We start from the raw sequence: 27,856 nt of genomic DNA, 5'->3' as shown, positions 1-27,856 counted from the left end.
AAATCTCTATTGGGATTAAGGGGGATGGTTCCAGAATCAGTTGTGTATCTAAGCTGTTTTGGTGCCAGCACAGAAGCCTGATTGTCTTGAAAAGCACTTGAATACAGTAAAGCACTAATTCTGAGATATACTTTAGTTCCAGATGAAAGCTAACTACTTTTGTTCAAATACAGAGGTCTAGGGGCTCTGTAGATAGGTTGCAGATGAGTTGACTTCAGTCATGAAACCACGCTTAAGTATTCTACAGGATAGTGTTCTCATTTGCAGTTTTTCAGCCTTAATTCTGCTTTTAATTAGATACCCACTGTCCTTTAGAAGTGGTACAACAGAGTAGAGAATATGAAGGTAACAATACATAATTTTTTGTTGATACATAATTGTATCAACAATGTTACATGATACAATGTTGATATATAATGATACATAATTTGGTTGAAAACTTAAGCATTCTGAATGGGACTTTTCTAGTTTGTATAGTTAATCTAGGTTTTAGGCTGCCACCAATAGCACAAAATCTAGTTATTGATTAAGTCTCTAGGAGTGCTTTTAAATGTATGCTAGTCATTTAGGTTAATTGGTTTAATTAATTCCTTGATAGTTGTAATTATGTGCTAAATTTGTAAGTAGTGAGCTTAATTTGACCTTTTGTGTCCATTAATGCAGCATTATAGGAAATTTTGATTTGCTGTGCCACAAATGCCTTTTTTCTTATGTGAATGTGTAATACATGTTCTTTAATACTTTCTATATAGGAATGTAGACTTCATCCTGGAAAAGACATCACTTCTGTGATAGCTTGATACAGTTCCCTGAAAATGAAGCAAGATTCTCTTAGAAATGCTGCTTACACTGTGGACTGTGAAGATTATGTGCATGTGATAAAATTCAATCCATTTGATAGTGGAGATGCATGCTCTCTCATTGCATATGGTGGCAACAATTATGTGGTTGTTGGAACATGCAGATTTCAGGTTGGTTTGTGTTTGTTGGTTTTATTAATTTCTTTCTGAAACTCTGCTGGCATTTCTGCTGGTAAAGTCCAGAGCTGACTAAAATTGCTTTTTTTTATTATTTTTTTTTTTTTTACCAGGAAGTACTGCACTTGTTTACTAGATTAATTAATTACTATATTAATGAATCTGGGATATTTCCCAAGGCATACAAATTAGTATAAAATACTGTCCTGCTGGTATGCTTTCTAAATAGACTGCAATTAAAGCAGGAGTGCTCTTCTGAAAGACATCCTAGTTTTAGCAGTTGCCAACATTTGCAAGTGATACTATCTGGGATCTTAAGCAGTAACTTCATATTTGTAGCACAAATCTCTGATTTGTGTGCTCAGTATTGGACTCTGACTTGAGACTGCCATCACTGTATGGATTTTTCATGTATTTCTAGTAAAATTCCTTATTGCAGCAGGTACATCAAACTTTGAAAGCCTTTCTGTTTCATGTAAATTAAAATTGTTTGAAGATGTTACTCTGGATTAGCTAACTGTTGTATTTCTATAGGAAGAGGATGCAGAAGTGGAGGGCATTCAGTATAAGACGCTAAGAACATTTCATCATGGAATCCGAGTTGATGCCATAGCATGGAGTCCGGAAACTAGACTTGATGCTTTACCTCCCCGGATAAAGTATGTAGAATAATTGACTACAGCAAATCTTTGTCACTTATCTGTTTTCTCTAACTCCTTAATATTGAACTAAGTTAAAAGTGTATGAGTGAAATCTTACTCTGAAGAAATTGCTAGCAAAGTCTCTGAACATCATTAGAACAGTAGTTTCATTCTTACTTATCCTTGATATGTTCTGCTTTGGGAGCTCCTTTCCTGAGCAACTTGCCCTTCTGTCCCTTCAGTGGATCATTGGTAAATAGTACAATTTTTTCCTTATTCATCAACCTAATGGACCTAAAATGTAGTTTGTCCTTTTGTTGTATGTCTTTGAAGAAGGAATTTTAAGAATACCTTGTAAGAATGACATTATTATGATGGCCTACATTATAAAATTACATGTAGTATTCTCTATGGAACTGTGTTTAGGCATAAGTCAGATGCTGTTTGTGAGACTTGGCATGCCATAAGTCTAGAAAGATGGCTGATTATATACACGCTCAACAAGATCGAAGAAGTTCTCAGTAGCTTGTAAGTCTTTTTGAAACTATGATGATGGCCTGGTGCTGCATGTTTTTACAATCTTTTGTTTAAAATAAGTTGGAAACTGGTTAATAATTTAATGCTTAAATATTTAAAACACTGGTAATAAGTTTTCATTTTTTACCATCAGCCCCTTAATTGACATTGAAACTTAGCTTGGAGGAAATTATAAGAGAGATTTCAGGTAATTCACAGTTGATTCAGACTTAGATTTGTAAATATTTTGCATTTCTTTGCAATAAGAAAATATTTTTTGTACTTGATATGCTGTCTTTTTTACAGGTAAGTTCCAATTAAAGCTCTCCGAATTTCCTTTTGCATGTTGTTTTACAGGTTTAAGCTGGAGTGAAACCTTTGCTTGTTCGAAGTCAACTATTGGGCTGTTGATTGACCTAAGGGCTTTTTTTTTTTTGTCTGTTGGGTGTAGGTTTTGTACAGCGGCTTCTGATAGGAAGTTAAGACTATTTACTTCAGACCTGCAGGACAAGAATGAATATAAGGTAAGGGCAACTCGGTTCATTTAAAATATTTATTTACTCTCTAGTGGAGTCTAAGCTGTAATTGTCCTTCTGCCTCACTTTGTTTAATGTCCTCTGTGAAGTAGAGCACTACACTGTGGCAGATGCATCATCTTTAAGGGGCCTATGTTTAGTCCAAAATATATTTGTGATCAGAATATTGTACAGGTGAATTTCAAGTACTGTGTTAGAAAAGGTTCCTTTACATACAGACCTGTAAAGTATTACAGTGTTTTGGTTGTTGGACTCCTCTATTACGGAAAGTGACTTTACTGATCTCTCTCTTTTATTGGGAACTGGAAAGTTGTAATGATACCATTTAATACAGTAGAAAACTTTAAGAATACTGAATTAAGTACATAACTGCAGACACCTCGTGAAACATGCGTGTGGACCATCATTTACTTTAACTAAAATAAATGTCTACTTCAGATATATTTTCACTTCATGTTCTTAAATCAGTTAGTAAGAGATGTCAGATCTAGATACTGAGATTTCTCTTATTCGCATAGACATGGATGACTGAGTGACTCCTATATCACTTGTATGTCTACTTCAAAGTTCTGCACTTGAAACATGAGTGAAGAATTTCACCTTAACATCGACCCTAAATCTTCCCTCTTTTAGTGTAAAGCCATTGTCCCTTGTCCTATTGCTATCAAGTGTGTGTAGAGTCATTCTGCATCTTGTTTATAAATTCCCTTTAAATACTGGAAGGCTGCAATGAGAACTCCCTGAAACCTAAACTTCTGCACGCTGAACAAGCCAACTCCTGCAGCCTTTCTTGGGAGGAACAGTGCTCCAGCTCTCTTATCATCTTTGTGGCCCTTCTCTGGACCCTCTCCAACAGCTCCATGTCTCTCACATGCTGGGGATGCCACATGGGGCTTCATGAGGACAGAGAAAAGGTAGATGACCACCTCACTTGCCCTGTTGGCCACCCCTCTTCTGATGCAACTGAGGACACAGTTCTGGCCTTTCAGGCTGCAAACGCACACTGCTGGCTCATGTCCAGCTTTTCATTCACCCGAACCTCTGAATCCTTCTCTGCAGGGCTCTGAATGTTGAATATCATTCAGCTTGGTCATTGTGTATTATCTGGTCTTTAGCAAAAGGATCTTCTAGACCAGACTTCATGACTCTACTAGCTTTTAGTTTGCAACAGTCTAACCCAAGCCAACACTAGGAATTCTTAGTGGGATATGCTGTTTTGCTGAGTAGGAACACATTGCTTCCAGAGAAATAATCAGTAATCTTCACATAAACGCACACTTGGTAATTCATTAGTTTAAGCTTCTAAACTACAAGTTCAAAGAAGCAAGTTTATTCTAAAGAAGAATTCTATTAAGCTATTCATTACTGATTAGAATGAAATTATAAACAGCACACTTCTAAAATAATTATTTTGAATATGCTTGACACAATTGTTTTGAAGCTTACTGTCAATGTTAAGACCAGAGAAGCAAAGAATATGACTCAGTAGCACAGTCTGATGAATACTGGGTGGTTTTTTTTCAGAATAGAATTTCTGTGATGGGTTACAGTTTTCCTAATTCTGACAAGACTTTTTTTTCTGGTGGCTGACCAACACAAATGAAACTTTAAAACATGCTCTTCTGATTTAGGGGAATTTGTTGCACAGTAGCTTTGACTAGGTGCCTACAAATAAATCAAAATGCCACGCTTACATTTTTATTAAGGCAACAATTATTTGTTATACAAAAAGATTATTTCAGAATCTCTCATCTTTAGGACTTCCTTGTAATATAGACAGCACAACTTACATTTACAAGTTTTTACTGCAAAAAAATGTCCATTCCCTCACACATCAGAATATTTTTTATGGCATAGTGAGTGTCAAGAACACAGAGAATGTGTTAATACAATGGGAGTTTGGTATGAAAATATAATATAAAGACCAAAAGACCCCACCTATAAATTCTAGAATTATAGGGCTTATTTTTACCCAAAAGAAAACAGTCTTAGTAATTTAACTGAACTCCAGTTGATAAAAATAAGCTACTCCAGAGTCCAATACAGACAGAGGGATCATAAAGTTTGATATATTTTATTATTATTATTATTGTTTTGACACAACATAATACTTGAGACCTTTTGGGGCTTACGCAATACAAATAAATTCTGTTGACTAGAATTTAGCAATAAAGCTATTAGTTCTGTTTATGACAATTTCATCACTTGAACTTAGTACTTCCTCAGTGAAGCTTTTAGTCTAAGGCTGAAGAAGTAAAAATCTGTGCTGTTACTGAATCAGGCTTGATCTAATGTTTAAAGAAATTAGCAAACAACTAAAAATGTAGGTCCTTACCTAAACAGTTAGGATCTCCTTAGTGAAAAATTCATTGTAGTGTGTTTGTATTGGTAAAAATGAGAGTATGTCCTGTTGGTTCTTTTTTTTTTTTTCCTTTTTATTTGATTGATTAAAAACTGGGGAAAATACTTTCTCTGGATAATCATATTTATTTGTTTAACCTGGATGACCACTGAACTGTATACTTCACTTTAAGAAGTAACCCCTAAATCCCTATGTACAGTATTCTCAAATTTCAGATGTTCACAAATATTCTGTGAGCTGTGCTGAGTTAATTCTAAATAGTTTGATTCAGTTATTTCTTAGTGTTAGTCAATTGAAACTTCAGGAAAGCTGTTTCATAAGCCTGAGGTTGTGTGCTATATGAATACATGCAAGACTTTGAGCTGTTGTACGATGCACACTTTGCACAAGAGATTTTCAAGACAGGTATAGAATGTGCGCGAAAGCTGAAGAAATTATATGGTTGCAGTCAAAATGTAATCTCTGAACAATTTAAGCAAGTGTAGAGTCTTGCATCTGGGGAGGAATAATTCCATGCACCAGTACAGGTTGGGGGATGAGCTGCTGGAGGGGAGCTCTGCGGAAAGGGACCTGGGTGTCCTGGTGGATGACAGGTTGGCCATGAGCCAGCAGTGTGCCCTTGTAGCCAAAAAGGCCAATGGCTTACTGGGGTGCATTAAAAAGAGCGTGTCCAGCAGGTCGAGGGAGGTGATCCTCCCCCTCTACTCTGCCCTGGTAAGGCCTCATCTGGAGTACTGCGTCCAGTTCTGGGCTCCCCAGTACAAAAAAGACAGGGATCTCTTGGAAAGAGTCCAGCGGAGGGCCACAAAGATGGTGAAGGGCCTGGAGCATCTCTCCTATGAGGAAAGGCTGAGTGAACTGGGTCTGTTCAGCCTTGGGAAGAGAAGACTGAGAGGGGACCTGATCCAGGTCTATAAATATCTAAGGTGTGGGGGGCAGAATGGCGAGGCCAGACTGTTTTCAGTGGTGAGTGGAGACAGGACAAGGGAAACGGCTGGAAACTGCAGCATAGGAAGTTCCGCACAAACATGCGCAAGAGCTTCTTTACAATGAGGGTGACAGAGCACTGGAACAGGCTGCCCAGGGAGGTGGTGGAGTCTCCTTCTCTGGAGATGTTCAAGACCTGCCTGGATGCCTACCTGTGCGACCTGGTGTAGGGAACCTGCTTTGGCAGGGGGGTTGGACTCGATGATCTCTGGAGGTCCCTTCCAACCCCTACAATTCTGTGATTCTGTGATTTTTCTTCTATAGTAAACAATTAGTATGTGTTGCTTCTGGAGGGATAGACAGGGTAATCTTACTCTTTTTGCCCAGTGGAAAAACTGTCTTGATGTAATTAACAACAAAGAACTTCAGGCATACTGAATTTTCCATTACTTTGTCAACACTACTAATCCAAAATTTATGGGTTGGGTCAGTCCCAGAACAACAAACAAAAGGTAAAATACGACTGATGGATCTTTGTGAAATCTTTTCTTGTTCTGAGGTTTTCATTTGGAAATGAATTGTGGCTTCCTTCTGCTTCAAATTTTGTTTAATAAAAAGCATATTTCATCAGAACTGTGGATGTAAAACGAGGTAGGAGTATTTGAATTTGGAATGCTGAAATTTTTAGACGACTTGCATATCTGTCTAAATAGTTTAGCATCATCTAAGGATGTATTCTTATAAAATCCACAAGGTTTTATAAAATTTATGACCTATTGGGGGAAAAAAAAAAAGCTGACTGCTGAAAATGGATGAGGCATTCATAACTTTTTAGAGGGGGAGCTTAGTTATTGTGCATGCTTTACAGATGTATTAATTTTCTTTTTTTATGGATCAGTTGTGTAGCTCATTCTGAACAACAAACACATACAAGAGACTGTATATTTTCCCTTTAGAAAACTGCAGAGATGATTGTTTTCATTTGACATTGTTTTTCTTTGGAACCTCTTCATATCATGCCATTACGTAGTGGGTATTTTTGTCTTTTTTTTATGATACTTTGCTGGGTAAAACAAAAGCAGCCATGCCTATTGATGTACTCATTGGGAGTGAAGAGGATGGGACAGGCTGACCTCAAATGTAAGCGAGACCATAATGAGAGAAAGCATATGTAAGTCCTCAGGCTGACCAAACTGATCTTTATTAGCTACAGGTTTTTTTTAGTGAGACCAGAGATGAATTATTCATACTGAGCAACCATGTGAATGAATTTGAATGTACTTCAAATTTTGACTAATCCCTAGGTGTGATGAGTCTTGCGTGCTTACTGCTTGCTGTATGTATGTTCTTTAATACAGGTTTTAAAGATACTGTAAAACTTAAAAGATTTCTGATGTCTGTAGATAAGCACAAAATGATTAATAAAATGGAGAAGGAAAAGGCATCTTGGTATTATGGGAAAACACTGAAAAGCTGAAAACCCTTTGAGGTATATTTAAAAAAAAAATTACCAACTTTTAGTAGAAACTGACATTCTGCTTTTCACTCAGAGAAGTTACATTGCTACGTTGGTTTTCATTAAAGATAAACAATTCTTGGTACTTTGAAATAAATATGACATGATTAAGAATTTCATCTGGGAACAATTACACAGCAATAGTTCCCTTTGAAATTACTTTTTTTTTTTTTTTTTTTTTTTTTTTTTTTTTTTTTTTTTTGCTACAACTGTAAATGTTTGGTTTTGTGTGACAGTTTACATTCACAGCATGGATGCTCATATCCTATTATCTGAGAATGGCTGATCTATTAGTTTTACAGTAAGACTGCACTATACCCAGTTTTCCTTATTCTTCAGCGCAAGAGTAGAAAGCAAAGAGTACCAGGCACTATGTCTGTTCCTCTCAAATGTTTAAAAGAAATTGTGATTAATTACTACAGTGTTGTGTGGCTTACTTATTTTTCATGTGTTCTTCATTTTTGGTTTTCTTAAAACCATAAGCATGCTTTATCCTCTGTTACATGTTCTTTTATTGAGACTTTTTCATGTTTTTATTCCTTTACCTTTCATCCTTTGATCCTTTTCCAGCTGCTCTTTCTGTGCTAATTGCTTGGGAAATGGAATATGCTGAACAAATGATTGGTTTATTGCTCCCTCAGGATAAAGAAACCTCTTGTTACTTGCAGGAGTTCGTATTAGGAACTCTCATTCAGAGATGAGACTTATCTACAAGTAGAATTCTTCAAGATATATGTGTATGTTTACTTCTTGCTTACTTTCCTCTTTCTATCTGAGGTTATCTTCTGCCTTCAAAATTCAGTGGTTGAAGGAGGATAAAACAGTTCTGGTGCAGTTCACTTACCTCTGTCAAACGAGAGCATCAAGCTGATCTTTGTAATAACTTAACAATTAAGTAGTAGAGATCTGTCCACCTACAGTGTGATTACGCACGACTAAGAGCTTTTAAAGATCTCCAGTTCTTCTAATGAGTATTTTTGTACCTTCCATGTACAGTGATATCTTTATTTTACACTCACACATTTTCCTGTTAGAATTGTGTGTCTGTTTAATGCATGGTTGATTGATGGAACAGTCAGCTGTAAGGTAAAAATGTGTCTATTTTTTCTGATTGACAGACATTTGATGGCCACTCCGATTATGTTAATGACCTGGTGTTTGCTCCAAAAGAAGGTCAAGAAGTTGCAAGTGTAAGTGATGATCACACCTGCAGGTATGTATTTTGTTCAAGACGTCACTGAAATAGTAGCACTGGCTTTTTATGTGTGTATTTACATGCTTGCTTAATTTTTTTTTTTATTTCATGCTTTTTACGCTCATATAATTTTCATTGAGCTTTTATTTTGAAGGGGAAAATTAGCCTTGTTAACTACATTGTGGGGGTTTTTGTTTGATTTTTGTGTTTTGGTTTCTTTTTTACTTGTTTGTTTTCAAAGCAGTATTTTGAACTTAATAAATGAATGAGGAGAAAACTGTTCTGTCTTGGAATTATGGAGAAAATTATTTTGAGGGTTATTGAAAAACATCTAAAAGACAGTGCAGTCATTAATCACAGCCAGCATGAGGTTCACAAAGGGAAAAGTTTTGTTTAACTCATTTTCATGACAAAGTTATCTACCTAACTTACCAGGGGAAGCTGATTGCCCTAATCATTTTGGATTCCTGCAAAGCTTTGGCAACTGCTTCTCAAAGTATCTTTCTGGACAAAATGTCCAGTATGCAGCTACACAAAAATGTAATGCAGTCGATGAACAATTGGCTGAGGGATTAAACTCGAAGGGTTAAGGTAAATGGCATTACATTTTGTGGGTTACAGTAAGTGGCCAGTTTTGTGTGGCTCCACTTTAGGACTTGTTCTATTTAATGTTATCATAAGTGATCTGAGTGCAAGACTTAGTGTACATGATATTTGCAGATAATACTAAATTGGAAGGAGCTGTTGACTCCCTTGGTAGAGAGGAGTTGCAGAGAAATGTTGGTGAATTGCAGGGCTGGGCAATCACCAACCACGGGCAGTTTAACAAGAGCAAGTGCTGAACTTAGTAGCTGGGATAGGGAAATCCTAGGTATAGGGATGAGAGGCTGAAGAGCAGCCCCATGAAGATGAATCTGGGGTTTCTGATTGACAACAAGTTGAACACGAGCCAACAGTGTGTCCTAGCAGCCAAAAAGTCCAAGCGTATCCTGGGGTGCCCCAGGCCCAGCACTGCCAGCTAAGCGAGGGAAGGGCTTGCTCTGCACTGTGCAGCCTCACCTGGAGCACTGGATGAAGTTTTGGGCACCACAATATGAGGATGTCATATAACTATTAGAGAGGGCTATTTGGAGGAGGGCAAGATAAATGAGGAGCAGCTGAGGTCTCTTGGATTGTTTAGGCTGGAGAACGAGAGGTGGAGGGGAGGCCTCATTGTGTCCTGCAGCTCCTCATAGGGAGCAGAGGGGCAGCGCTGAGCCCTGCTCTCTGGTGACAGCGACAGGGCCTGAAGGAAAGGCATGGAGCTGTGTCAGGGGAGGGGTAGTTTTGGGAGCTGGGAGAAGGTTCTTAACCAGAAGATGATGGTCCCACAACAGGCTCCCAAGGGTGGTGGTCACAGCATCAAGCTGCCAGCGTTCAAGAAACATTTGGACATCACTCTCAGGCGTACTGTTTAATTTTGAGGTTGTCCTGTGTGGAGCCAGGAGTTGGGCTTGATGATCTATGTGGGTGTCTTCCAACGTGTGTTATTCTGTGATTGTGTGCTGTCAATTTCACCTGTTGGGACAGGAATAAAAATGTCTGAACAGAAGATGTAAGGCATGCATAGCTCAGCACTGAACCATGCAGACTCTTGTCCATCCATTCTGTCATCAGCTAAGTCAAATTTAAAACCAGTATACCCCTGTGAACTTGTCCACATACACAAACCTATTAGCCTTACTGGGTGTTGCAAATAAGTCACCTAAGGGCAGTGTCCTACTAGTATAGTGATACAAGCAGCTTATAGTACAGTGATTATAGTTATTCCAAACCCATTGATTTCCAAATTGCAAATAATGAAAGACAAGGGAAAGCTGATTAAATACTCTGAAAAATAAAGTTTTGTAGTACAAGTTTTTCCTTGTTGAAACATTCCTTCATCCTGCATTTGTGGTGGTGCTCGTGAATCTGTAATGCTGCTACTCTGCAATTCAGCTCAGATTTCAAGAGAGTAGGTTGGCAGCTGTGCAGGCTTAACAAGTCATTGCAATAGTGAAAGGCTTAAGCATCATCATCTTTGACTTTTCTTGTTATAGCTGTGAGAAAACGGAAGTTGTCTCAATTAAGGAACTATTTTAGTTTTTCTCTGATTATGTGAAGTTATTGCCATATTGATATTGATTGCAATGGAAATAACCATTTAAGACTTAGGGGGGAAAAAAGGCCATTTATTAGTTGAACTTTTAAAAAAAAAAAAAAAAAAAAAAAAAAAAAAAGTGTCTGAAGCTACCTGCTAAGAGAAAAGGCAATAGCTGCTAGGATTATTCTGTGTACAAGATTTGGTAAAGGGCAAATCATCAGCTGGTATAAATCATGGTCTGTTAGCTTTAGTTGAGTTACTCTGTTCTCAAATTTAAAATCTAAAAGGCTTGTGAGTTTTAGATGCCCCTAGAGAATTCAGAAATAGTACTAAGACCAGCGAGTGGATTTTTAGGAGCTCTTCTGTCCATATTTCTAAGAAAATCATTAGGAATGAATAGTAGCAATGTGTATGACTTTATATTCTTAGCTTGTTTTGATTTATTCTCTATTCTTCATTTCTTCAGTGAGTCTAAACTAGTGTTGGGTTTATTCAGCGAAGAGCTAATTGAAAATGTTTTGGCATGTTTTGTTTGTTTTATGATATGATCAGTGTTCTTGGTATGACAGAGAACTGTTTTAAAACCAATAGGCTAATTGATACTAAGTATAAAAGGAAATAGACTGATTTAATTAACATATACTGTCAGGAGTTGAGCTTGGTAACCTTGACAGGCAGTTATGCAGTAAGCCATAAAGTCTATAGTTAAAAGCCATGGGAAGTATGTAAGATTTTTATTTTTTTTTTCTGGATACTTGAGTTCTTATTTTTTTCCATTCATGCATGTGGAGCATGAAGACATTTTTTTATTGAATTTAAAGGTTACACTTTCAAAACTAATGGAAAATGCATTCCCTCAGACTTACCAATATCATTCCTTACTTACTGTGTAATCTGCTTCAGCAGTAGTGTAAGAAGACAAATAGTTTTTCTGTCTGTGTTTAGTTTCTACCCTGAAATTTTTCTCAGGATACATCATCTGTTCATACCTTTGGAATGAAGTACTAGAACAATTAGCACAAGAACATGAAGTTTCAAGTATTTCAGTATTATTCTGTCAGAGTTCCACTTGAAATAATAAAGACTTGTGTCTTGAAATAATTAACACTACATTTCAGAATGGACATTATGTAGAGGGACTCATTTAAATTTTACCTTGTTTTAACTCAGCAGTAAGTTTAACAATTTGTAGTGGATATGAGTTTTCATCTGTTAAACCATCTTGCCACAAGCTACTACAAGTATGATGTCGTGTAGCTGGGTTTGATTTTTATTTTTTTTTTTCCTTCGTGTTGTTGGACAGCTTAAGTCAGATCCTGTTGAAAAGAGGGTGTGGTATTACATTCAGGGTTTTTACCTTTACATTGCTATCATGTGATTCAGGGATTCTTGTTGCTTCTTTTATGTCATTTTGTTGGTCTTGCAACACAAGACCAGCTGCAAAATAGAACTGATTATGAAACAGTACTGAAAATACTGTTGCATACAAATAATTGCAGTAGCCATCTATGCTACCTGGTTGTGAATAGAAGTGCACTCAGACAACAGAAGGGGGGTCTGTTTGTAAACTCAAGGTTAAAAAAAAAATTAAACATCTCACATTTCTCTATACTGGCAATCTCAAAACTAATCCAGCGTTAGAAAATACTTCTTCTCTGACAGAAGACACCTTTGAAAGATTGATAAACCCCCACGATGTTGTGGGTACTCACAACTGTATTTATATTAGAGATCAAAATTCCCTTAGCTGCAGAAATTACACATGCAGATTTGCTTGAAAAATTAAGACCTCAAGTTCTGTATGTTATTTGTTACCTTCTTGATTGTGTCCCAAGGATGGCTGTATTCCAGTAAGTATGAAGCTATACCCAAGGGTGTAGTTAAGATATATTTTTGGCAAAATAGTGTAATTTCAAATTTTGCTTGTATTGAATGTAAACTAACATTGAAGAATTTGCAGGATAGTTTCCTCTTTCACTTTTTTAAGCATTTCATAATTGCTTTACCCTTCCATTAAAAATAGAAAAAAAATATTTTTGAAGTGTGACTGCAAAGTTTTAATTTGAATACCACCAGTAGAGAAAATATCTAAAATAACTATTGTTAAATTATTAATGTAGTATTAAGCAAAATTATATGTCAAATTTGTAAGTCAAATGTTTTAACATTGAGCACACTTAAAGTAAAAATAAGTAAATATGTGTAAATAAATGTCTTATATTTGCATTTTTTTAATACATTTCTTTTGAAAGCCATGTGCCTGGTAATCTCATTATTTTCCTTTAAATCTTGTTGATTTCTTGGTGTCATAAGAGCTTGTTCAGGGAATAAGAAAAGAAATCTTTCATAGTAACTTGTTCAGGGAATTTAATGCCTTAGAATTTGAAAGCATTGTACACTGCTATACACTGAACATCTGCTTTAAGTGTAGGAGTACCTACATCTCCCCATTGCTAATAAGGACTGGGTGAGCAGAGCCCTCTGTTCACCATTTTAAGAAAAGTATATCTGTAGGATCTCAAAATATTTTCATAGTTATCATTCTGCAGGGATTCATACGGGCAAATCATTTTTTTCTGATACTTAATAAAGCTCCTGTAAAATGTACATAGGATATGTTTGGGAAACGCAAAGAGCTTGACACCACTTAGCTGTTGGTTAGTAGTTCTTGACACTCTCTAATATTTCTTTAATTATTTCACGTCAAATATCATCCTGTTAAAAATGACTAATCTGATCTGTACCCTGACAATGAACACAAACTTTAAGTTGCCAGACCAGACTGCAGAGAGATAGGTCTTGAATGTAATTGGTAACTGCCTCATACTCCTTTCTCACTCAACAGAAAGATTTACTGTTGGTATCAGGACTTTAATGACAGCATGGCAATTTCTCATGGTCACTTTTCATGGAAAGGACCATAGCCCCATGCCTGCTGGAGTTCAAAAACAGCGCTCTCAGAAATATGCTTTGAATTTTGGCTGGTCCTGTGTGGAGCCTGGAGTTGGACTCGGTGATCCATGTGGGTCCCTTCTAATGGAATGTTCTGTGATTGGAAAGTTAGACTTAGTTCCATATAGACATACATGAGGGAAGGTTTGGTACCACTGAAAAGTAAATTAACTATAGAATCACAAAACTTGTGGTTCTTTATGTGTTGGGTTCTGGTGTTTTGTTGTGTTTTTTGTTTGTTTGTTTTGACCTGTAATGTGTTTGTTTATGTGGTACTCTTATGTCTTAGATATATTGCATGGGTAATTCACTAGACAGTAGCCAGGAAAAACAGTGATAATTCTTTGTTTTTTGTCGTGTGATTTTTTTTTTTTATATGTTGTCAGTGCTTGTTGTACCTCTCTTACCTTGTTTCAGTCAGTTACCATCCTCAATTCTTTCACCAAATTGTTATTTGTATCTCCCTATTGTTAGTGAACTCAGTTATAGATGACAAAAAAATAAAGAGTATTCTATTCCATGTTATTCTGTCTTAATGTATTTGTTGTGGCAGAGTTCCCCAGTGTCCCCTCATATTATAAATGTCGTACTGAAACGTTAATCTTTTTTGATGTATGCTGATCACATTTATCGAGCTAGTTATGCATTATAATGGATGAAAATAAATGAACGTCTTGGATTATTTTTATCACTTCAGTCTTTTGCTTTGCATGCTTTTTGTATGTATCCCTGTATGTTCCCTATTTGAAGTCTTTCATGATTTCTGTTATACTTTACAGTCCTGAGCCAACTATTAACCAACAATTTTGGTTGTACTTACCAATCACGATGCAAGTATTAACCAGTCTCCTACTATTGTATCCAGTCAGCATAAAAAAAGAAAAGAAATCACTTTCCAAATCAAATGTTTGGAATGTTATTTCAGTCTGATCTTAAGTATGGGTGAATAAGCCTTTAGTTACAAAGTCTTAAAAATATTCAGAGAAATTTTATGAAATGGTAGTAATTTCCTGTGTGACATGTTATGACTTATGTTAAGAGTTACACAGTTCTAGAATGTAGTGTAGCATATAAATTGTTTTAAATATAAATCATTGCATTTGATTTGTTTGGCAGTTATTTTATGTTCTAGAAACTCAGTGGCAAAATCATAGTTGAATTTCCAGTAATGGTCAGCCCTCAGAAGCAGTTAGTTTTAGGTGGTCTACATTTACAGCTCAGTAAATGTTGATCAGAACAGCTGATTATTTTTTTTTTTTTAGTTAAAAAAATACAACTGAAGTTTTATATTAATGCAAAGGTAGTGCTTAGTCTCTCTGCTTTTGCTTCAGGTAACTAAAGGTATTGCAGGAGTAATACTGGCACGTTTTAGTTTCTCTTAATCTGAGTATGCATGTTAGTGAAGAGCAGTTGTCCAAGATGGCTCTCACACTTCTCACAACACTGCAGGGCGCAATCAGGATTCCATCCCACAGTTACCAGTGGAAAAACTGATCAATGCTTGTATAACCAAGTAAATATTACAAGAAGCTAGAGAAACTTCAGATTGTAATGCTGAATTTGAATCTAAAAGATTCAAATATCTACTTCTTTAATAATTGATGGCTCCTTTGGCCACTGAAAGAAAACCGTGAACCTGAGTCGGCTTTCTGATAAACTATTTACACATTTATTTCATAGATCAAAAATAATTGAAGGAAATGCCCTACTAGGACCTTGTATGCTGAGTAAGGAGGTGGTTAGGACAGTTCTTCTGCCTAGAAGACTAGTGTTAAGCAACGCAGATGAATTTCCTCTTCTCCCAGTGCAACCATTTTTGTGGCATATTTGGCACTATTTACTAAGTTTTTCTGCTACCTAATTCTGCTACAGATTCACTTAGTTGAGCAGTGCATTACTTCATTTATAGAAACTTTATCAGTAAGACAAAATGAATTACTTGAAGCTATCCGTTACACCTTTGTCTCACAAACTGCAAGTGGAAATTTATGGTTCCTCTTGAGCCTTCTCTTCTTTCATGTCCTACCCAGAATTTTCTTTAAATCTTTGGTAACCACTACCATACAGAGCTGACAAGAAACTTGAGGCAAGGCCATCGTTGGCTGTATTCCCCATAGTGTTAGCCAGTTTCTGCATTTCCATTTTCCTTTGCCAAGGTCTTCTCACTCCTGCTGCACAATGAGGAATGACTTAATTCTCTTTACTTTTTTTGTGTGATCTCTGGAAGTTGGACTGCTCAATCTCTTCCTCGTTCTGTAGGCTATTCAGTAGTGACAAGACTTGGCTCACACATGGAATATGTCTGCTGGAGATACAAAGAAACTTCAGCAAAGGATATCTGAGATAGCTGTTATAAAAAATAATTAAAACCTCTTGTTGGTCATTTTTAAGAGTAGGTCAGGAAGTAATCACTAAGTTCAAGGATAGGTGATACAGCTTTGAGGCAAGGAGTCACTGAATGATACTAGGTATTCTATGGTTCGTCCTTGTTGACTGAGATGGTAGGAAACCTTATGTTGAATGAAATTGGGTGGGTATTTTTTGTTTTTAACTTCCATCTTCTAGGGATTTTTGAAATGCCTTAAAGTTACAGTATGTTTTTGCTCTTATACTATTCCTTATGATGACTTTTATTCACTTAAAACTTGGTTTTGCTCTCTAGTTAGAATTATTCTGTATTTGGAAATTAGAATACAGAATAAGGGTAATATTCAGTGCCACGAAGCAGGTTTTTAATGCTCTGATGAATACCTTCCTAACTTTCTTTAAAAAAAAAAAAAAAGTGTTTTGTGGTAAAATTGCCACACATATGCAGCTTGTCTGTTATCTATATTAATTCATACTACATAAAATAGTGTCATTTCAAAGTAGTTTGAATAGCTCCATGCTTTGAGATAACTACAGTTATCATCTGTTTACCCATAGAATGTAAGTGATAAGAGAAATATACCAGTGCTCCGAGAATTGTCTTGAATGGCATGTGTAGCTATCAGTAATTTTGTATTAGTTTAAAATTGCATATGCTACAGAATATAATTTCTCAATTCTTAGTTGTTTAAAAATAAATTAATTTACTGAGCAGATGTGTAGGTAATTTTTGAGGCTTTCCTTTATTCCAGCTTTGGCCTTTATTTCAACTATGGTTATTCGGATTTTTCTTCTTTAAGATATTCTGGATTTTTTTTAACTATTAAAAACAAACAAACAAACCCACAAACCCAATAAGTCTGTTCAGTAATACTCAATGGAGGGAGTAGGATCAATACGAGGATGATGTAATGCAGAGGTACAAAAAATAAAAATATTTGATGAAGAGTAGACAGTAGTTTGTTTTAGTATAAAAAAAGGTAATATTAGTAAGGTTTCATGGAGTTTGAATGTAAACCAAGAGGTTCAGTCTTTACAGATTGATTTATGTGATAGGAATGTGGAGAGAACTGGAGGGTTTTTATAGCATCTGTAGCTGATTTGGTTATTACCAAGCAACTGAAAACTCAGTTTGGCTAACATTTTGATCTTTGCACATTTGTGACTTGTGTTAGTCACTAGGAAATATTTCGAGGTGTTAATTAAATGTATTTGTAATTGTAATTTTCCGTAACAACATGGATTTCATGCATTCAGTCAAGGATCTGTTTGGATGTGTACTGTCTGTTTCTTTCCAAAACTAAATGATATCATATTTTTTTTATCAATATATAAAGAAGGAAATATATGTGGGGCATTTATCTTTTTCTCCTTTCTTTCTCTAGTGTTTGTTACTAACAATCTCAACATTCAGTCAAAAAGAAATAAAATAGTTTAGCATTTTATAAATAACAAAGTTAAAGAGGTAGAAAGCATAAATTTCTGTCTTAGCACTTAATAACCTCAATCACTTCAGGGAAGGAAGCATGATGGCATTCTCCTTTGGCCAAAATGATTCACCATCTTCTGTTATATCATAATTTTCTCCCTGCACAGTAAATACACACACAAAGTGTTGATTTGACTTGGACAAATCTACAAGGCAAAATTTCTGGCAATAGAAGAAAGTATTGTATGTTTCTAAATTACCTAATCAAGTAGATATTTCATTTTTTTAAACAGTTGTCAGGTTTTTGTTTTGACTTTTTCTTTTTTTTTTGTAAGGACACTGATCCTTCAAGATTAGAAACTGTATTTTCTACAGAGAAAACAAATATTTGATCTGTTGTGGTTTGGCATAAGAAAATAGCACCATTCATTAAACATACTTACTTTATTCCCATATATTTTGTCTAGACTTATGATGTATTATGTAAGTTTTTTTGTAATCTGGAAAATATAGTGCTCTGAGCACCCTGGTGAGATATAAACTGAAAAAGTCTGGAGGAAGTGAGCAAAAATCCTCTAGAATCAACAGTCATAGTACACAGCAACTCATCTTACTGTGAAGACTGAGCAGGACACTGTGCTTAAAAATTAGATGGTCTGTGTGTTAGTGAGGAAGGATAGATGGCTGTATTTGCATGTGAAAATGCATTTAATGGTGTACAGCCATGTGCTTGAAATTGATTTACACTACTTTATGCTGATTTAATAGGAAAAGAGGCAGTTAAGCAGTAGCTGTGAGTCTCTGTTTTGGTTTTGTTACATTTTATAAACCCAGTAGCTTCATGGCTCAGTGAACGCTCTTATGGAATGTATCCAAAGAAAATCCAATCATCATCTAATCTAACTTCGGTGTTTCAACATACACTTCCCTGTCAATCCATATTACTGCTGTCTGTTTTTATTTTTCTTAATATTATATGTTTATGCCTGATACATACTGTAGATAGTTCTGAAGAAAAAAACTAAACTGATATGCATGATTTATTTGTTGAAAGCTTGCCAAGACCCTTGGTAGGCTATTGTACGTCTGCCACAAATTCTTTAGCTTCATTTTTAGTTTCTTGTATTTCCATTATTCATTATTATCCTACCAGAAAAGAAGTGAAAATGCATGTACTATATAAGCAAAACACTTCAGTGCATCATCTTATCTTTTTCATGATAACGTGGATGATTTGAGTTGCTTGGTACTTAACTCTAGATTGCTTGCATCAGCTAGACTAACAGTGATCTTCCCACTTTGTGGTGCTGTCTGTTAATTGTGCCATAGTACAAAGGCTGCAATATTGAATTATGAATAAAGAGAGAAAATACATCTAGATTTCATGCCCAGACAACTAAGTTTGTCAAATTATTTGAATGTTGTCTTTTCATACAGAGTGTGTGTGTCCTGTTCATCATTTTCAGATACATTATCTTCAGCACTGGCAGCTTTTACTGACTTTTATGCACAATTATTAAGCATCTCCACATTTCATTCTACATTTCTATCGTTTCTTTTCTTCCTGAAGTGACTAAGCACAAACTGTTTTTCTTTTGGGTCTCTTCTTTTGTTAAATGTTTTGAAGCACAAATTTTAATGTACTAGCAGTCTAATGCATAGTTCAATTCTTTACTTTTTTTTTTCTTTAGGGTCTGGGATTTGGAAGGAAATGAGAAGGCCCATTTTGTTTTACGTTCTCCTGGAATGAGTGTTTGCTGGCATCCTGAAGAAGCTTTTAAGGTTGTGCTTTGCAGCTCTTCATCACTGCCACCTTTAAAATAGCAGGAGAAACTCTAAACTATGAATTTTGATGCTATGCTAAGGCTTAAGTTTGGGGAGTCTGTGCACAGTATAATTGGATATTGGTAGAATCCACTAAGGTGAAGTCAGTGTAAATAACTGTCATGCTTAATTCTTCTCTTTTACTCTGAGTCCCTCGTTCTTCCCATCAGAAATGCTCTTTCTTGATTGCATACATCAGTTATTGTTGATTACTATTCTGCTGTTTACATGTTAACGTACAGTTATCAGAGAAAAGTTTCCATTAATCATGGTAACGAGACTCACCAATAACAGACTTCTGTAAAGCAAGCCAAATATCTGTTTGAAATTACCAAGAGATTTGTGTTTGTTTTTTTTTTCTTGCTTGGAATACATGAAACATGCTGAAAAATCAAATAAAAAATTATGATTTTGTACTTACCCATTTATTGTACCAGATAAGGATTGGTCTGTTCATATATACCAAATTGTTCAGCTTTGTTAATGTTCTAGTCCTTTCAATTTAGGATTTATTATTTCTTTTGTGTTAATAATTGCCTCAAGTAGCTACACACAGTTTTTCAGATTACCACAAAAATGCACACTTCTATCAAAAAAAGCAGTCAAATCAGGTGTCAAATTAGTTAAATAACAGCAGGGAACAAGGTTGGGGTCTTATCACTGGTGACAGAATGAGGGGAAATGGCCTCAAGTTGCACAAGGGTAAGTTTAGGTTGGATATCAGGAAAAACTTCTTTACAGAAAGGGTTGTTAAGTGCTGGAATAGGCTCCCCAGGGAGGTAGTTGAGTCACAATTCCTGGATGTGTTGAAAAACCATTTGGATGTGGTGCTCGGGGACGTGATTTAGCAGAGGGTTGTTAGGGTAGTATGGTTAGGTTGTGGTTGGACTCAGTGATCTTCAAGATCTTTTCCAACCTGAGCAATTCTATCATTCTGTGATTCTATGATCTGAATTCTCCATATGCTTCTCACCAATATATAGTCCTTACTAAGAAAACTAGGAGAACTGTTGATTCAAGTAGCATCAAAATTGAATGTCTGCTGTTGTTTGCTACTAGCCAGTGTTGGTATACAAAATCAGTAAGTGTGAATGCAGATATTACAGTTACACTGATCAATATCATTGTTTCCTGAACAGCTCTGTTAGTCAGTTCCTTGTACTCAAAACAGTGACTTGCTGAGAACTCTTTGGTGCTGCTAAGCACCAAAACATACATGCATATACGTATGTGTGTATATGTATATATAGATGAAATCATGTAATCACTATGAACAGTGTGATTGGAGTACAATTAAAAGTGCATAAGTCCAAATATTGGTGTATCCTTGAAAAGATTGTAGGTTTGCTTTAGAGTAGAAAAGCTTTAAAAGATTCTCTACATGCTAAGTTTACAAGGTTTTATTGTTTCCTCTTCCAGCTGATGGTAGCAGAGAAAAGTGGAACAATACGATTCTACGATCTAATTACACACCAGGCCATTCTCTCCCTAGAGTGTGAACAAACACCGCTGATGTCAGCAGACTGGTGTTTAAAGAATACTCTCAGAATTGGAGCAGTTGCTGGATGTGATTGGCTAATCTGGGATATCAGTCATTCCAGGTATGTTTTATGTGTAGGAGAGTATTTGCTCCTTAAACAGCACATGAAGTCATGTGGCTACTTTGCTAATATAGCATTTAATTGCAGTATGTATTGCATCACCTATTCAATTAATAGTAAAAATTCATCAGAGATTATAAAATAAGTACAGGTCATTTCCTGCCTTACTTTTTCATGCCTACTTCTATCTGTTAAAATAACATGATGTTTCTTTTTGTCCATTTGAGAGAGAGCATCTCTCCTGTTTGTGAAGCTTGTTTATTATCGTGTCATTCTAAGTCATAAATATGTAACTTTTGAAACATGATAAAGTCACTAATTTAATCGATTTTCCTACTCCAAATTGAGATGTAGGCTGCAGGGAAGCTCATGTTTTCTGTAAGCTTCTTCAGAAAGAGTAGACAATATTTCCCATTCGGTGTTTAAAATAATTGTTTTGATACTTACGGTATGATCTGTAGTTTGCAGAAAGGTTTTTTACGTGTAATGTCTGTTTTAGTTATCCGCAGGATAAGAGACCCGTCCACGTTGATCGAGCCAGATTCTTCAGGTATAAGTGTTGCCTCTATTGTGTGATTTTCTTTCTAATATAAATCTTTGTATAATCAAGTGGTTGTGAGTTAGGGAACAGTTGTCTCCTAAATTATTTTTTAGGGGGACCTGGTCTATAAGCTTTGTGAAATTTGTGAACAACCATGATTTTTTCTCTGTTACACAATAACATGCACACAGGGGTTTTGATAGTAAATAATTTACAAGCCGTTTCCCTGAATTTCCTTGGTGTCAGTGGAATAAGTGATGGCTTCACACAATTAATGGGAAGTGAGATATCTCCAGTTTATGTGTGCTTCTGATAGGGATATTTGAAAGGTAATTCATTTTATTCATAGGTGGTCCCGAGTGAATGAAAATCTGTTTGCAACCATTGGATATCCAGGAAAGGCGACTACTCAACTGCTTGTTCATCACTTAGGACATCCCCAGGTAAACTTTTGAATTCAGCTTTTGGATGGGATTGCATCTATCCCTTTCAAATCAAACTAATAAGTAGCTAAAAGCTAGAACTGAAAAATAGCCAAAGCCATCCAGAAATGCTGCTTTGCCTATTTGTTTTATTTATTATTTCATCCATGCTATAGAAAAATCTCACACAATACTTAGCCTGTTACTTAAAAGGCTGCTTGCTATGTCTCATTTATGTAAAAAGGAAGAAAAAAGCTATGGTTTAGTGGCTTGTGGTAGCAAGGGTAATGGGAGGCCGGTTGGAATAGATGATCTTGTAGGTCCTTTCCAACCTTGTGATTCTATGATTCTATGGAAAAAAAAAAACCCACACATTTAGCCCGTTATTTAATGATTTTTTCAGTATTTTTATTTCTAAAGATACAAAAATCAGATCGTTGCATATTTTTCAGCTTTGAATTAACTATGTTATTAACAAGAATATATCAGGACAGTGCATGTCAAGTACAAGGAGTACTTTTGGTTTTGCTCACGTTAGTATACATTTGCAGAGTAAAAGATATCTCCAAACATAAATAGTTAGTTGTGATTACGCTTAAATAGAAGGAAGTAATTTCATTTAAAAGATTTCATCATGAAAGATGTTGCTGCATCTTACTCAAATACAGTAAGCCACTGCTGGAACATGTGAGAAAATAATCAGTTTTTTCAGTTTCATTTTTGATGTATTTAAACTGTTTTTTGTTTGTTTGTTTGTTTGTTTTAAGGAATATTACATAAGTGAGAATTTGTTTTTGTTGTATTGTATGTGCAAAAAAATTTGCATTTGTTCATGCAACGTGGTATATTTGGTGTACGTGGTAAGCTGTACTGATACTACTCTCTTTTTTTTTTTCTCTCTCTTTAAGCCCATTCTTACTGGTACTGCAGCTGTAGGATCTGGATTGACATGGCACAGGACCCTTCCATTATGTGCAGTTGGAGGAGACCATAAGATTTTCTTTTGGGTAACAGAAATGTAAAAATTGCCATATGCTTTCAGTATTGAACTTCACAGTATGACATATTTTTCATAGCAAAGGAATTGGTATTTATTCATTTGCAGGACATAAGAAAAAGCAAAATAAGAACCTTTTGTGTTTCATTTTCAGCTTGCAAATGCAATAACTATGATAAAATCAGATACCATAAATCTGACCCTGTCTAACTTCCCTTAAAATATATACATTTTTCAACGTGGTGTTTGGTGTGGCATTTGTTTTTTTAATGGTAACTTTGATTTTGTTTATTTGAAGAGATTGTGTATCTAGCAATCTCAGTTGTCTCTCAGTTAACACAGCACAAATACTTTGAGATTCTCACAGAGTGCCTACAGCATGAACACCAGTTTCTGTCTTAACTTTCCTGATTGATTCACTGCTATCTTTTAAGAAAGAAATACAGTAACGTACTGTCATATTGTCTGTGAATGTGTTTGCTGATTACAGAAGTTACCACATTGAAGAAGCTGATGGTGTAATCACAATAATTTTAATACCTATAGATAAAAAATCAAATTGAACTCTACAAAAAATGTGTTTGTAAATTTATTTGGGTTGCCAGCAAACTAAGAGCCATTTACTACCTATTCCAAGATACTCTAATTATTGATTTATATTAATCAGTGTAAAATGTATTTTAGAAAAAATATTCAGTAACTAAATTGATACTGTTATAATTTGTAAGGTCTTTTTAACATTTTAGGGTTGTCACATGTACTCTAAATTGAATTTGTTTGCCATCTTCTAAACAAGGTAGATGTGTTATTGCCGTCTTCTTCTGTGTGCTACAAAACAAGCAAAAGCCAATAATTAACATACATCAAGAACTTCATTTGTGTAGTTGGTAATACCTCTGTCTCCACGCACTGTTATATAATTGGACAATTCCAAATGATCTGAAAGACCTCTTTTTAATTTTATTTTTTTTTTAATCCTTGCTAGCGAAACAAAACCTGCAATTCTGACAGACTTAACTTCTGCTGATTTGGTGGAATTTTATTCCATGTCTCAAATTTAAGCAGCTTCTGTAGATAGAAGGATCGAGTAGTCAAAAATAGTGAAATCTGAAAGATTGCTCACTTTCCTAGGCTTTCTCTGAAAGAGGTGGTTATTAAAACAATATTTATGATCCTTAAACAGAAAGCAAGAAAATTTTAAAATCCAAAAATTTTAAAAACCATTTGGATGCCACAAACGAAGAGCTGATAGAATTGGTCTGAGGGTATCCAACAGATTTAAATATGGGTAAACATTTTGGTGTTACTGTGGTGTCCAGTCAGAATCAGCTGCATGCAACATTTTGGCCCCTTTCTTTTCTTCCAAGTCATTCACTCAACCACATACAATACAACCAAAACATTCATTAATAAAAGTAAGTATTCAGATAACCTTATAAAGCCATTTTGGGTATCTTAGTTCTTTGTGAGAAAGCACCAAAAGTTTAGAACAAGCAAAGTAGCATTGAGAAGTGAATAAAAGTGGAAATGGACCCAAGAAGCATGTAGCTATTTAGCATGCAACCAAGAAAATTTTATAGCAGTGTTCTCAAAGAATTTGACCTGTACTCTTTGGACAGTCTTTGGTCATACAGGATCAGACTGAGTGCTTTGCATTTGTTTATTCCATTTCACTGAGCATCTCATTGCTTGTCTTAATGTTGGAGTAGGCCAGAGCTTGTTGGCTTTGAATTGTGATAGTTCATGAGTGATAAGGTCAGGGAAATGGAGCTAGACCTAAGAGCTGCATGTTCCCGAGTAGCATCATCATGCCTTTGGTATTACCTTCTCAAGTCACCTTTGGCCATGTTCCAGAATACAGCATTTCTCCAGATCCTCTCCCTTTTTATCTTCTGTTTTTCCTTCTATCTGTATCTAGTTATTCTTCAAATGATGCAACCAGAATATAGATGGAATTTTTAGAGATACAAGGACTTTCACCATTTTCCCTTGTAATGTAGCAAATGGACTTAATGCATCTAATATACTTCCCGCAGTGAGTAGCACTCTGATTCATCCCCTCCTTTGTCACCATCCAGATGATCTTTTCTAGGAAAGTGCAAGTAGCTGATGCTACTATAAGACTTGAGTCCCTGGAGTCCATAGAATATAGAGCTCTTTTGTGTTCATTTTGCCAGAGACGCACAGTTTTCCATTTGGGCTCCACTGACTAACAGCCATAAAAATTTACCCTTTTTTATTTTGGACAGTAGAGAATTAATAGCAAATGGCTGGAAAAAAGAAAAAAAAAGGTAACCAAAAGGAAATCTCCATGCACAAAATGCTAGAAAATGCTGGACTAGAATTTACACAATTTTGTTACCATTAGCCTAGTTTTGGAAGGCTGTCCAATCTTGACTGGTGCTTGCTTAATTTGCAAAGTAAGCGAAGGATGTTTCAAGATACAACACTTAATCTAGCTCTTAGCCCCAGCTTTTGACCAGAAAGTGAAAGGGAAGGTAAAGTAAAGTAAAAACAGGAGATGTAGTTGGCTCATAGACAGCTAAAATTTTTGTGGGTCTGAAAGAAAAATTTGGAATTTGGCCATACTGCTACTGTAGTGAAAGTGAAACAGCTTGTTTTGTTTTGTTTTGTTTTGTTTTGTCCTTCAGAACAAAATTTAATATAGCATCTTGGTATGCCTAATATAAAGTATACTCAGTACACAGTACATATTAACAAAGGCAGTTTGCATTAGATATATACAGGTACACTTTGAGTCAGGTATTTTGTTTGTTTATTATTTGGAGCTGCTCAAACTACAAGGAGACAAGAGGCAGAAATTTCTTTATGGTCTAATTATGATGCCAAGATCCTTGGTTTTCAGGACTGCTTAAAACTATTTACCAAGAACTAGAATGATGTTGTCAAGCTCAGGGCTTTTCTTATCATTAAATCTCTGATGTTGCCGTAGCATTGTACCAGGAAAACTGAAAATTAAAGAGCTGCTTTCAGAGAATTGTAACCCATATATCACTTAATTCTCATTTTGTTTTTTAAATTGAACCTACATAACACCTGAGATTGCATTACTCAGTCTGCCTAACAATCATGGGGTTGGTAATTCTCTGACCCTTTCTTGGCTTGCTGCGTACGTATTCTGACATACCTAAATTATTACTGAGATAGTTTTTTTTTTTTTTTTTTTTTTCTATTGCTTCAGCTGGGGGAAAATCACTGAGGCTATACAAGTTTCGTATGGAAAGTTTTGCCAGAATTCCATTTATAAGCATGGATTTAGAGGACTCCATGGGAAATCAAAAAAATGTTAATCTACACTTTGACCTTTTCAGCTGTTCATTGGACCACCTTAGTAAAAACAACTATTGCCCCTATGGAGGATCAGGTGACACCATGTCTGGAAATTTTTTTGGGCCAACTTTTTGTATCTGTTTAACTTACCTCTCAATTGTATAGCTATTAGAGTTCGATGCTGATTCTAAGAGAATTTTATGTCCTGGGACCTGTAACAGTATATCAGCATATAAAATGCATATGAACACTATAAGGTACAGTAGCACTTGCCAGTTTTTTCAGCCTCTGCAGTTCTGTTTTGCAATTGACTAAAGGCTCTGATTTTGGGTAGTATAAAAATATATGTAGCAAATCACTTTCAGTGCTTTGAAGCTTTTGCTGTTCTCATTACTTTCAAGTGCATGCTAATCATGTGCATGATGGCACATGTGCATGTGCTAAATCATAGCTTTTGCTTACACTCACAAGTTATCCTCTGCTAACTTGCACTCCAGCTTGCTGTGCAAGTTATTCTCAGCATCTCTAGGCTAAACATCTTCATGGTACTAATGTTCAACTGAAGTATATTTTAGTAGCTGTTAATCAGTCTTTAATCTTTCTTTCATGTCTCCACCTTTAAGCACGTGTATGCATGTACATATACATAAATAGGGTATGAACTGCCAGCAGTTATGTACTGTGCAGTATTTATTCCTTAATGTGGTATTTATCATCCAGTATAGGTACTGATATGAAGTACATGTTTGACTAACATCCATAAATTAGGATATTATTGCTCAATTATATATATGTGGTTGATGCCCCATCTCTGAAGACTTTCGAGGCAAGGCTGGATCAGGCCCTGGGCAGCCTGACCTAGCTGTGGTGTCCCTGTTCATTGCAAGAGAGTTGGACTAGATGGCCTTTAAAGGTCCTTCCAACTCTAAGAATTCTATGATTCTGTGATACTTCTTTTTATAAATACTCCCACTGAGGGTTCAAATATTAATAGTTTTGGTTTAACAGATCAATTAAAACATTTCCAGGAGGTTCTGAGAGAAAAAGAAAAAAAAAAAAGAAAAAAAAGAAAAGATCATTTTCCTGTACTCTGTTTTTCACTTTTCATACCCTGCACTTCCTAATTCCAGCTGGGAAAAAAAAGTGCTGTGTTGCAGTTTTTTCTATGCAGTATTTTTTTGCCAAATTAAAAGCAGGAAGTACCAGAAAGTTCACAGAAGATCATATTCTTGTGAGATTTTTTTTGTCCAACTTATCTGAATCTCTTTGTCTCTAAAAATTTAACTAAGCATTTACATTATTAAATTGCTCTAGCATTGCCTGAAAACATTACAGACATTTTATGGTAAATGAGATTAATGCTTCTTGCATATAACTAAGGGATTTTTTGAAGTAATTAAAGTAGAAGCATTCGCTTGGATCGTTTAGCAGTTCCTTTCTCCAAAAATAATTCACACAATTCCTATAAGTCGATTAAACCTATTTAATTTTACAGACTAACCCCTGCCCTGCCTTTGGGAGATTAAGAAGTTGCCAACTGCATGCCCTTACCCCACAGCATAATAGAAAATACAGTTTGTTCAACAATTCAAACAGTATGGGTGAGCAGACTTTGTTATGTAATGTTTTACTAAAAGGTA

At 35.7% G+C, this 27,856-nt stretch overlaps 1 protein-coding gene across 1 annotated transcript; it reads left to right on the top strand.

Annotated features, from left to right (window-relative positions):
• Nucleotides 1–815: 815 nt before the first annotated feature.
• NUP37 (nucleoporin 37) lies at nt 816–22,950 on the top strand (the record flags this gene model as incomplete). Its single annotated transcript, XM_079542882.1, has 9 exons — nt 816–971; nt 1,512–1,636; nt 2,586–2,658; nt 8,594–8,688; nt 19,232–19,322; nt 20,784–20,965; nt 21,465–21,515; nt 21,856–21,949; nt 22,837–22,950. The coding sequence occupies 9 exons, from the start codon at nt 816–818 to the stop codon at nt 22,948–22,950; spliced, it is 981 nt and encodes a 326-aa protein (XP_079399008.1).
• Nucleotides 22,951–27,856: the final 4,906 nt, after the last annotated feature.

The sequence above is a fragment of the Tetrao urogallus genome (genome assembly GCF_951394365.1).
Source record: "Tetrao urogallus genome assembly, chromosome: 1".
NCBI classification, from domain to species: Eukaryota; Metazoa; Chordata; class Aves; order Galliformes; family Phasianidae; genus Tetrao; species Tetrao urogallus.
This window is presented reverse-complemented; position numbering and strand designations above follow the sequence as displayed.